This window comes from Kogia breviceps, chromosome 10, assembly GCF_026419965.1.
Source record: "Kogia breviceps isolate mKogBre1 chromosome 10, mKogBre1 haplotype 1, whole genome shotgun sequence".
Classification (NCBI taxonomy): Eukaryota; Metazoa; Chordata; class Mammalia; order Artiodactyla; family Physeteridae; genus Kogia; species Kogia breviceps.
In genome coordinates, this window is record NC_081319.1 from 39,224,358 (window position 1) to 39,237,463 (window position 13,106).

General features: G+C 43.0%; 1 protein-coding gene across 10 annotated transcripts in view; it reads right to left on the reverse strand.

Moving 5' to 3' along the window:
* The window catches only part of DAG1 (dystroglycan 1), a 64,100-nt gene that overhangs the window by 15,070 nt on the left and 35,924 nt on the right, over positions 1–13,106 (reverse strand). For 9 of the 10 annotated variants that reach the window (XM_059075401.2, XM_067044173.1, XM_059075402.2 and 6 more), the window contains one exon: positions 1,900–2,296. In XM_059075401.2, coding sequence (XP_058931384.1) covers positions 1,900–2,184 — 285 coding nt within the window. In that variant the 5' untranslated portion in view covers positions 2,185–2,296. Of the gene's footprint in view, positions 1–1,899; positions 2,297–4,434; positions 4,476–13,106 lie in introns of all 10 variants that reach the window. The other variant, XM_067044174.1, reaches the window with a different exon arrangement.

The following is a 13,106-nucleotide window of genomic DNA, read 5'->3' on the forward strand; positions in this document are numbered from 1 at the left end:
TGTGGGTCAGAGAGAGGCAAGTTGGTAAAGACTCATTAGAGCCTGGGTGTGCTTTGACCAATGGAGTACAAAGGAAGTGTCACTGTGCCAATTTTCCAAGCCCAGGCCTTAAGAGACTGGCACCTTCCACTTCCTGTATCTTTGAATACTCAATCTTGGAACCCAGCTATTGTACTGTGAGGAAATCCAGGTATCTGTGGAAAGGTCTACATGGAGAGAAACCAAGGACCTTGATCAGCAGCCCCAGGTAAGCTCCCTGTCAACAGGCAGAACCAACCTGCCAGCCATGAATGAGCCATCTTGGAAGTAGATCCTCCAGGACCAGGTGAGCCACTCTAGCTAGTGCCATGTGCAGCAGAGATGAGATTTCCAGATGAGCTCTAAATCCCTGAATTCTTGGCCACAAAATTGTGAGCAAAACAAATTGGCTATTTCAAACCACTATGTTCTTATGCTTTAAACATACCAATAAATAGCCAGAACACTATGTGTATGTAGAAATCTAAGTGCAAAAGAGATATTAAAAACTATCATAACAAAGTATAGACCTTGGAATATTTTTAATTCATATTCAAGCCACACCTCTGGGGAAGGAATGCTGTAGGCCAAGGGTTAGAAAACTATGGCCATGAGGACTTCCCTGATGGCACAGTGGTTAAGAATCCGCCTGCCAATGCAGGAGACACAGGTTCCAGCCCTGGCCCGGGAAGATCCCACATGCTATGGAACAACTAAGCCCGTGCTACTGCGCTCTAGAGCCCATAAGCCACAACTACTGAGCCCGCGTGCCACAACTACTAAAGCCCATGCGCCTAGAGCTCATGCTCTGCAACAAGAGAAGCCACAGCAATAAGCCCACACACCACAACGAAGAGTAGCCCCACTCGCCGCAACTAGAGAAAAGCCCGTGTGCAGCTACAAAGACCCAATGCAGCCAAAAACAAATTAAATAAATAAATAAATTTATTTTTTTAAAAAAGTTTTATTGGAACAGAGCCATGTCCATTCGCTTGCATATTGTCTATGGCTACTTTCATACTACACTGGCAAAGTTGAGGAGTTGTAACAGAAACCATATGGCTAGCAAAGCCAAAAAAATACTATCTGGTTTTTTTTTAAGAAAAAGTGTGCTGACATCTGCTCTAGGAGATGTTCATAGCTTGAGTAGTACACTCCACCCACCCACAAGGCTCCCATGCAAACTCAATCAGGAAGTAGGGGAAATTCCAAGGTCCCACAACCCCAGACAAAGGGATGGTACTTCTTCACACAAGAGCTTCCTGTTTCAACTCATTTCCACCCTGGGTTGGACAAGACACTCTTCAGTTACAAAGATCTCAGATCCCCTTCTTTTCTGAGTTGCCTGAGGCAAGGCTGAAATTTAAGTACTAATTTTTGTTCTTAAGTGACCAAATACATTAGTAAACATAGAACACCAAAGCAAAGCAAAACTCCAATATTTACTTATACCTTATTTTTAAAAAATAGGTTCAAAGCATTTAAAAGTTCCGTATTTCTTGGGTTTAATCCCATGGTTAATGAAAGCAGACCAGTTCCTACACACAGGCCCTTCCATCAAATCCCCTAACTTGATGACCAAAAGATCTTCCAGAATACATATGTAAAAGCTTTTTAATGATGACACCCTCAAAATGGGAGCAAGAATAAAGGTTTAGGATGCTATTCTGAGATATATGGGGACCCTCTAGTGAACGTCAGCGGCTGTCCCCTCTTCAGGAACACTTAGCAGGTCCTGGAAGAACTGAGCTCAGAATTCCTGGAAAATTGAAAAACTAAACCTAAACTAAAAAACTGAAAAAAACTAAAATTAACACTAAAATCAAAACTAAAATGGAAGATGAGAATTATTCCTCATTTACAGTTTATATCCAGTCTCACCTTGATGACTTCTCCATTGGAGGCAATTAAATCTGTTGGAATGGTCACTCGAAATGAGCGTCCGACGACAGCGGTGCCATCAGGAATGCCAACCACCGTGGGAACAGCCTCATGGAGGTCTGAGAGTACTGAGTGCATGGACGCCTCGAGCTGGTTCTCCCAGTCCCTGACGGCCTCCGAAGGCTCACTGGGCCAGCGGGACTGAGTCACAGCCACAGATAGCAGAAGGAGAAATGTCCTCCCCCAGAGGGGGAGCAGCAGCGAGAGGGCCACAGACATCCTCATCCTGGGTTCAAGTCTGCTCAAGCAGATAGTCTAAGAAAGGAAGCAAGTGACGTGGTCCCAGAACTGGGTCCTCAGCCTCTGCACACCTGCTCCATCCCAGAGCACCCAAAGCCTGAAAAAGAAGAAGAGTAGACTCAGACTTCAGCAACTTCCATGGTTTCAAAGTTGAGCACAGGCAGTTACTACCCCCTAAGTGTTCCTGCCAAAAATATCTACTCTGAGTTGGATCAAGTCTCACCTTGCACTGTCCAGTACAGAGCCACCAGCTACATGTGGCTACTGAACACTGGAAATGTGGCTGGTCCATTAAGTATAAAGCACACCGTGGAATCTGAAAACTAAGTATAAAAAAGGAATGTTGGGGAGTTCACTAGTGGTCCAGTGGGTAAGACTCTGTGCTCCCAATGCAGGGGGCCAGGGTTCGATCCCTGGTCGGTGAACTAGATCCTGCATGCATGCCACAACTAAAAGTCCGCATGCCGCAACTAAGTCTGTATGCTGCAACGAAGACCTGACACAGCCTAAATAAATTAATTAATTTTAAAAGAAAGAATGTAAAATCTCTCATTAATACTTTAGAAATATTAATTACATACGAAACATTTTGGATATAAAAATATTAAATATAGTTAAGTAAATAAATATTAATAAATAGTACATAATATTAAATATATTATTAAAATAAATTCCACCTGCTTACTTTTATTTTTTTTTCCATATGACTACCAGAAAATATTAAATGACATATGTGGATCACATTATATTTCTGTTGGGTAGTGCTGCTCTAGAACTAACTTCCAGTTCATAGGAAACACAGGGCCATGAAGACACAATCAGACAAATCTAGAATGTGGGACCTTCTACAAGATAACTGCTCTGGTCTTTCCAAATCTGATGCCTCTAAATACAAGGGGACCATTCTAGATTTAAAGACTGCAACCAGATGCAGTGTGTACATCTTGACTGGACCCTGGATTTACTTTTTTTTAAATTTATTTTTTATTGAAGTATAGTTGAATTCCAATGTTGTGCTAATTACTGTTGTACAGCAAAGTGACTCAGTTATACATATATGTACTTTTTCATATTCTTTTCCATTATGGTTTATCACTGGATATTGAATATAGTTACCTGTGCTATACAGTAGGGCCTTGTTTATTCATTCTATATATACCAGTTTGCATCTGCTAATTCCAAACTCCTAATCCAACCCTCTCGTACCCCCCTACCCCCTTGGTAACCACCAGTCTATTCTCTATGTTCCTGATTTTATTTCTGTTTCATATATAGGTTCATTTGTGTTGGATTTACTTTAAAAAAACACAAAACACACAAGACCAGCTCCCAAAGGGATAACTGAGGAATTGTGCATGTGGGCTGGAGATTAGATTTATTGTTAATTTTCTTAGGTGAGATGATGGTGGTGTGGCTCGATAACAGATTGTCCTCAATTCTGAAGTATTTAGGGATGAAGTAACAAAAATCTCTGCAACTCACTTTGAAATGGTCCAAGGGGGAAAAAAAAACCGTGTGCATGCATATATAGAGATAAAACAATGTGCCAAATATTACAATTATTAAGTCTTAAAAAAATACTTTTGAAAAAAATTGAAAAGCCAAGTATTTGCACAGATAGGTGTGGCAACCACCCACTTCTTACACCCCACATATTGCATATATTTGCAAACTCAGTGCTAGCGAACGAAACTTATTTGAACTCTCTTGCCCCCCACCCCCAACAGTGACTAAAACCCTGCACATTGTCCCCTCTCCCCCACACCAGCTTCAAGCAGCTCATGACCCTGCTCTAAGGCTGCCAGCCACACAGATGCACTGTGGGACTTCCATCACAAGCAATTTCCCATTCTGGAAAACGATGAAGCCCTGCCCTGAGCCAAGCTGTTGAGGAGTCACGTGATATTTTTTGACCTGGGTAATGCAAAGTAAATAAAATTGCTGAAGTAAACAAGGCCACTGAAACAGGCAGCGTACTCTAAAGTCAATGCAAATACAAGCCAATGCCAAAAGGTTTTTTTTGCTATTGACTTCGCTATTCCTGTTCTTATTTTGTTTTTGAACTAAAAGTCATGAGACAGAGACAAAACCCAAGAAAGTAAGAACAATTTTGAGGGCTGGGAGTCCTATCCTACCAAACCAAGACTTATCACAAAGCTACTGTATTTAAGGCAGTGTCACATAGGGCAGAGTAGACACTGGACTGGGGAACCAGAGGGAGAGTCCAAAACCTACTTGCAAAGAAGCTGTTCAAAGGCACCAGGACAAGTGGCTATCTATGTAGAAAAAAAACACAATTAGGTTCTTTTGTCACTTCTCCATCAAAAACAAGATAAATCCCAGGTGGATTAGATACATAAATGTAAAAAGCAGAACTTTAAAATGTTTAGAATATAGCAGAATGTCAGAATAAGGAAGGATTTCATTTTTAAAAGATATCAAAAAACACAAAACATAAAAGAAAAAGACCATTGGACTTTCACTTCTAGGAAGATGAAACAGATGTACTTCTCCTTAGTTTCCCGCTAAACACAAGGGAAAGTCCTAGATATTACATATATAAAATAAACATGAGATTCTTAAACAGTCAAGAGAAGAAGGCAGAGCAGCTAGGGACCCCAGGATTCAAGGAATGACACAGCAGTGAGTTCCTTGGGTTTTCTTTTGCCTCATGTATATAAGAATTGGGAGCTGAAGAAGCTGGCAACCCAGAAATGCCAACAGATGAAACAAAAAACGTCCTAACAAAAGTCTTCTCTCTTTATCCAAAGGAACAAGAAGGGGGTAACCTAGCAAGACATAAAACATTTAGACAGTAACAGCTCTATTGTAGCAAAACACCACAGAAAAAACTGTGGCCCTACTCCCACCCATGCCGACAAAGGCCAAGTGGGGAGCCAAGACTTCCACCCTCATGAGGCTGTAACAAGGCACCCTAATATCTCCACTGAGGAGGGAGCTGGGACTTTCATCCTCACTGGCTAGTAACAATGCACCACCCTCTACCTCCAGCCTCTTGGTGTCAGTGGAAACCACATGGGGAACCTGGATTTCTATATTTCCACCCAAGCAATAAGAAGGAGCCTCTCCCCATCCCTCCTGGGATGGTGTCAGAGGACGACTGGTGGAGAGTCAGAACTTTAACCATTGCTCAGCAGTCGTGAGGCCTAGGGAACTACAACTCCCACCCTCAACCAGCAGTAACAAGGACTTCACCTGCCTTCAGGTGTCAACAAAGGCTGAGTGGGGAAACTGGGCTTCTACCTAAACTTCCCAGACAGACTTCCTCTGCCAGACAAGTGTCAAACAAAAGCCAGCTAAAACAGAATCTAGAGTTTCAGAACAAAATACAAGATTGTTCAAGTTTCCATCAAAAATCACTCATCATGGGAATTCCCTGGCAGTCCAGTGGTTAGGACTAGGTGCTTTCACTGCCGTAGGCCCAGGTTCAATCCCTGGGTCAGGGAATTAAGATCCTGCAAGCCATGCGGTACAGCCCCCCCAAAAAAAATATTGAAAAATCACTCATCATGCCAAGAACCAAGAAGATCCCAAACTGAATGAAAAAAAGACAATCAACAGATGATAACACCAAGATGAAAAAGATAGGTAGAAAGTAAAAGGATGGGAAAAGATATATCATGCAAACAATAATTAAAAGAAAGCAAGAGGAGCTGTATTTATATCAGATAAAGTAGACTTCAGAACAAAGAAAATTATTAAAGACAGAGAGGTACATTATATAATGATAAAAGGGTCAATCCATCAAGAATAATACTAATCCTAAATGTATATGTACCAAACAACAGAGTTGCAGAACCATGAGAAGCAAAAACTGATAGAACTAAAAGGAAAAATAAACAAACCAACAATTCTAGTTGGAAATGTCAACATCATTCTCTCAACAAATGATAGAACTAGAAAGAAAACCACCAAGGGTACAAAAGAACTAAAAGATGCTGTCAATCAATATGATTTAATCAACATTTATGGAACACTCCACCTGACAACAGAACATATATTCTTTTCAAATGTCCACAGAACATATACCCTGAGAGATCACATCTAGGGACATGAAAAATATCTCAACAAATTTAAAGGAACTGAAATAATACTGAAATGTTCTCCAACCTCAATGGAATCAAATTAGAAATCAATAACACAAGGATAGTAAGAAAATCTCCAAATGCTTGGAAACTATGCAACATAATTCTAAATAACTCCTGTGTCAGAGAGGAAGTCTCAAGGGAAATAAAATGTTACACTGAACTAAATATACATTTGTGGGGTTATAGTAAAATTTGTGGAACACAGCTAAAGAAGCTCTTAGGGGTGAATTTATAGCACTGAAACCACTAGAAAAAGAAAGAAAAGTCTCAAACCAATAATCTATGCTCCCACATCAAGAATCTCAAAAAAAAAAAAAAAGAGCAAAATAAACCAAAAGCAAACAGAAGGAAGGAAATAGTAAAGCACAGAAATCAATAAAATTGAAAACAACAGAAAAAAATCAATAAAACAAAAAAGTGGTTCTTTGAAAAGATTAATAAAATTTACAAATCTCTATAAACAAATTACCAATATCAGGACTGAGACAGGGGATATCACTACAGATCCTGCAGATGCCAAAAAGGATAATAAGGAAATACTACCAAATAACTCACAGATTTTGACAATTCAAATGAAACAGACCAATTCCTCAAAATTTGTAATTTAAAAAATTTATAATTTAAAAACTCCCACAGGGCTTCCCTGGTGGCACAGTGGTTGAGAGTCCGCCTGCCGATGCAGGAGACACGGGTTCATGCGCCGGTCCGGGAAGATCCCACATGCCGCGGAGCGGCTGGGCCTATGAGCCAGGGCCGCTGAGCCTGCGTGTCTGGAGCCTGTGCTCCGCAACGGGAGAGACCACAACAGTGAGAAGCCTGCGTACCGCAAAAAAAAAAAAAAAAAAAAAAAAAAAATGGGGGCTTCTCTGGTGGCGCAGTGGTTGAGAGTCCGCCTGCCGATGCAGGGGACGCGGGTTCGTGCCACAGTCTGGGAAGATCCCACATACCGCGGAGCGGCTGGGCCCGTGAGCCATGGCCACTGAGCCTACGCAGCCGGAGTCTGTGCTCCGCAACGTGAGAAGCCACAACAGTGAGAGGCCTGCGTACCACAAAAAAAAAAACAAAAAAAAACAAAAAAGAAATCTCTAGGCCGACAGCTTCACTAATAAATTCTACCAAATATTTTAAAAAGTAACACCAATTCTACACAGTCTTTTCCAGAAAGCAGAAGGAAGAAACACTTGCCTATTCATTTTATGAAGCTAACATTACCCTGACACCAACATCAAAGACAATACCAAAAAAAAAAAAAAACAGAAAAGAAAATGCAGATGAACAGACACAAAATTTTTAACAAAACATTAAGAAATAGAATTTAGCAATATATAAAAAGAATTATATACCATAACCATGTAGCACTTATTTCTGGGTGCAAGGCCAGTTCAATATTTGAAAATGAATCAACGTAATCCACCATATTAACAGACTAAAGAACAAAAATCACATGAACATATTAATTAATGCAGAAAAAGTACCTAACAAAATTCAACACCCAGTCATGATAAACACTCTCAGAAACACAGGAACAGAGGACAACTTTCTCAATTCAATAAAGAGCATCTAATAGTGATAAACTGAATGCTTTCTCCTTAAGATCAAAAACAAGGTAAGGATGTCTGCTCTCACCACTGTTTTTTTTTTTTTTTTTTTTGGCTGCGTTGAGTCTTCATTGCTGTCCATGGGCTTTCTCTAGTTATGGTGAGGGGGGGCTACTCTGTTGCAGTGCACAGGTTTCTCATTGCGGTGGCTTCTCTTACTGTGGAGTGTTGGTTATAGGCTTCAGTAATTGCAGCATGCAAGCTCAGTAACTGCAGCACGGTTGTGGCTCACGGGCTCTAGAGAGTGGGCTCAGTAGTTGTGACACATGGGCTTAGCTGCTCCGCAGCATGTGGGATCTTCCTGGACCAGGGATCTAACCCGTGTCCCCTGCATTGGCAGGTGGATTCTCAACCAGTGCACTACCAGGGAAGTCCCCTACCACTCTTATTTGACATAGTGCTGGAAGTTCTAGCCAGTGTAATAAGACAAGAAAAGGAAACAAAAGGCATGTAGATGGTAAAGGAAAAAATAAAACTGTAGGGACTTAAAAATAAAACCGTGTGCCACAACTACTGAGCCCATGCTCCAGAGCCACAACTACTGAGCCCATGCTCCAGAGCCCACGAGCCGCAACTACTGGGCCCACATGCTCTGGGGCCCTCATGACACAACTACTGAGCCTGTGTGCTGCAACTACTAAAGCCCATGCGCCTAGAGCCCATGCTCCGCGACGAGAGAAGCCACCACAATGAGAAGCCCGTGTACCGCAACAAAGAGTAGCCCCTGTTCTCCACAACTAGAAAAAGCCCACACACAGCAACGAAGACCCAACACAGCCAAAAATAAATAAAGTTAAAAAAATAAAACTCTCCCTACTTGCAAATAACATAATTGTCTATGTAGAAAATCCCAAGGAATCCACAAAACAAACTCCTAGAACTAATATAAGTAAGTTTGGCAAGGCCACAGGATATAAAACAAACATACAAAAATCAGTTGTAGGGCTTCCCCAGTGGCGCAGTGGTTAAGAATCCGCCTGCCAATGCAGGGGACACGGGTTCAAGCCCTGGTCCAGGAAGATCCCATATGCCGTGGAACAACTAAGCCCGTGCACCACAACTACTAAGCCTGTTCTCTAGAGCCCACAAGCCACAACTGCTGAAGCCCACATGCCTAGAGCCTGTGCTCAGCAACAAGAGAAGCAACCACAATGAGAAGCCCGCGCACCGCAATGAAGAGTAGCCCCCACTCGCCACAACTAGAGAAAGCCCATGTGCAGCAAGGACCAAACTCAGCCAATAAATAAATAATTTTTTAAAAAAAATCAATTGTATTTCTGTATGCTAGAAATGAACATGCAGACACCAAATTTAAAAGATAATATCATTTAAACTGCTTTAAAAATGAAATATCTAGGTGTAAATCTAACAAAACATGTACAGAATTTGTATGCTGAAAACCATACAACACTGATGAAAGAAATCAAAGATCTAAACAAATGGAGAGACATGCTGTGTTAATGGATTGGAAAGCTCAACAGAGTAAAGATGTTAATCCTCCCCAAATTGATATACAGGTTTGTAATAGGCTAAATAATGGCCGCCCAAAGATATCAGGTCCTAATCCCTAAAACGTGCAAATGTACTTTACAAGGAAAGTCTTTGCAGGTATGATTAAATTAAGAATCTTGACCTGGGGAGATGGTTATAAAGCCAATCACAATTCTCATTATAAGAGAGATGCAGAGAGAGATTATACACACACACAGATAGAGAAGGGGATGTGAAGCCTGAGGCACAGATTGGAGTGATGCGGCCATAAGCCAAGGAATGCCAAAGAATAGTGGCAGCCACGAGAAGCTAGAGGAGACAAGGAATAGATTCTTCTCCAGAGTCCACAAAAGGAGCACAGCCCTTGCCAACACCTTAATTTTAGACTTCTGGTCTCCAGAACTATGAGAGAATAATTGTGTGTGTTATTCTAAGCCACTAAAGTTGTAGTAATTTTTTACAGCAGCTCTAGAAAACTAATTCAAGGCTTAAAGTAATTCCTATCAAAATCCCAGTAAGAATTTTTGTATATATAGACAAGATTATTCTAAAATTTATATTAGGGGGGCTTCCCTGGTGGCGCAGTGGTTGAGAATCCGCCTGCCGATGCAGGAGACACGGGTTCGTGCCCTGGTCCGGGAAGATCCCACATGCCGCGGAGCAACTAAGCCCGTGAGCCATGGCCGCTAGGCCTGCACGTCCGGAGCCTGTGCTCCGCAATGGGAGAGGCCACAACAGTGAGAGGCCCGCATACCGCAAAAATAAATAAATAAATAAATTAATTAATTAAATAAAATAAAATTTATATTAGGACTTCCCTGGTGGCACAGTGGTTAAGAATCCGCCTGCCAATGCAGGGGACACAGGTTTGATCCCTGTCCAGGAAGACCCCACATGCCGCGGAGCAGCTAAGCCCGTGAGCCACAACTACTGAACCTGCATGCCACAACTACTGAAGCCCGCGCACCTAGAGCCCGTGCTCTGCAACAAGAGAAGCCACCACAATGAGAAGCCCGCACACCAGAACGAAGAGTAGCCCCCACTCGCCGCAACTAAAGAAAGCCCGCGTGCAGCAATGAAGACCCAATGTAACCAAAATAATTAATTAATTTAGAAAAATTTATATGGAAAGGCAAAGGAACTAAAATAGCTGTGATGACTACCAAACGTAAAACAGATAGCTAGTGGGAAGCAGCCGCATAGCACAGGGAGATCAGCTTGGTGCTTTGTGACCACCTAGACGGGTGGGATAGGGAGGGTGGGAGGGAAGTGCAAGAGGGAGGGGATATTGGGATGTGTGTATGCATGTAGCTGATTCACTTTGTTGTGCTGCAGAGGCTAACGCAGCATTGTGAAGCAATTATGCTCCAATAAAGATGTTAAAAATAAATAAAATAAAATAGCTGTGATGAAAAAAACAACTATTTTGATTTGCTGCCTAGGCACTTCCCAGAGTCTGAACATTCCAATACGGATCTGAGCTTAAGATTCCCACCATAAATTCCCACTTTGCTTTTCCTGGGGCATCTTTTAAAATATCCACTTAGAGTTGAGCCCCTGAAAAATAAGGGACCTCTGCCCCGACCACCATGTAAGTAATAGGTGCTCTCCATCTCCTGCTCGCTTGTGACCTGAGACAGATGACTGCCCTTCCCCTGGCTCATTGCCCACCCCCCTATTTCTGGGATCTGTAAGTAACAGACCTTGTGACTTTACCTCCTTTGTGTGGGTGGATTGGAACTGCACCTTCAATCAAAACGACCCTATGGGCTTCCCTGGTGGCACAGTGGTTGAGAGTCCGCCTGCCGATGCAGGGGATACGGGTTCGTGCCCCGGGTCCGGGAGGACCCCATATGCTGCGGAGCAGCTGGGCCCGTGAGCCATGGCCACTGGGCCTGTGCGTCCAGAGCCTGTGGTCCACAACAGGAGAAGCCACAGCAGTGAGAGGCCCGCGTACCACAAAAACAAAAAACAAAACCAAAATGACCCTATTGTTTTCACTTCCCCAAAATGGGAGCTCAGATGCTGAGGGAGTTACCTGCTGGCCTCATGTGGATGGCTTGTGTCCCCTCATTCAGCAGGTCATAATCTGCATATTCTTAAATTTAATACACCAGCTCCAGCTTCTCAACACAGTAACAAATTTGAACAAGAAGAATAAAGAGGAATTAGGGACTTCCCTGGTGGCATGGTGGTTAAGACTCCATGCTCCCAGGGCTTCCCTGGTGGCGCAGTGGTTGAGAATCCGCCTGCCAATGCAGGGGACACGGGTTCGTGCCCTGGTCCGGGAAGATCCCACATGCCGCAGAGCGGCTGGGCCCGTGAGCCATGGCCCCTGAGCCTGTGCGTCTGGAGCCTGTGCTCCACAACCGGAGAGGCCACAACAGTGAGAGGTCCACGTACCACCAAAAACAAACAAACAAACAAACAAACAAACAAAAAGACTCCATGCTCCCAGTGCAGGGGGCCTGGGTTTGAGCCCTGGTCAGGGAACTAGATCCCACATGCATGCCGCAACTAAGAGTTCACATGCCACAACTAAGGAGCTGGCAAGCCACAACTAAGGAGCCCATGAGCCACAACTAAGGAGCCCATGAGCCACAGCTAAGGAGCCTGCCTGCCACAAGGAAGACCTGGCACAGCCAAATAAATAAATTTTTAAAAAATAGAATAAAGAGGAATTATCTACCTAATATCAACTTAGAGAGCTAAGTAATCAAGACTGTATTGGTGAGGACTTCCCTGGTGGTCCAGTGCTAAAGAATCCACCTTCCAATGCGGGGGATATTCGTTCAATCCCTGGTTTAGGAACTAAGATCCCACATGCCTTGGGGCAATTAAGCCCACGTGCCACAACTATTAAGCTCTCACGCCTCAACGGAAGAGGCCACATGCCGCAAACTACAGAGCCCACGCGCTCTGGAGGCCATGTGCCCTGGAGCCCCCGTGCCACAACTAGAGAGAAGCCCAAGTGCCACAACTAGAGAAACCTGAGCAGACCACGTGCTGTAAGAAAAAGATTCTGCATGCCTCAACAAAGATCCCGAGTGCTGCAACTAAGACCCGACGCAGCCAAAAAAAAAAATAAGGAAAATAAATAAATATTTTTTAAAAAGAGACTGTATTGGTGGAGGGACAAACACATAAATCAATGGCACAGAATCCAGAAATAGACCTCAACAAGAATACTCAACTGATTTTTATTTATTTATTTGGCGGTACAAGGGCCTCTCACTGTTGTGACCTCTCCCATTGTAGAGCACAGGCTCCGGACGCGCAGGCTCAGCGGCCATGGCTCACAGGCCTAGCCGCTCCGCGGCATATGGGATCTTCCCAGACAGGGGCATGAACCCGTGTCCCCTGCATCGGTAGGCGGATTCTCAACCACTGCGCCAGCAGGGAAGCCCTGCTCGACTGATTTTTGACAAAGGTACAAAGCAATTAAACGGGGGAGAAACAAATGGTACAACAAATGGTACAACCATTTTCAACAAATGGTACAACCCAGATGTCCCCTCAACAGATGAATGGTTAAACTGTGGTACATCCATACCATGGAATATTACTGAGCAATAAAAAGGAATGAACTTTTGAACTGACACACTCAATAATTTGGACGAACCTCAAGGGAATTATGTGGTGTGAAAAATGTTAATCCCAAATGGTTACACAATATATGATCTCATTTATATAGCATTTATTTTTAAAT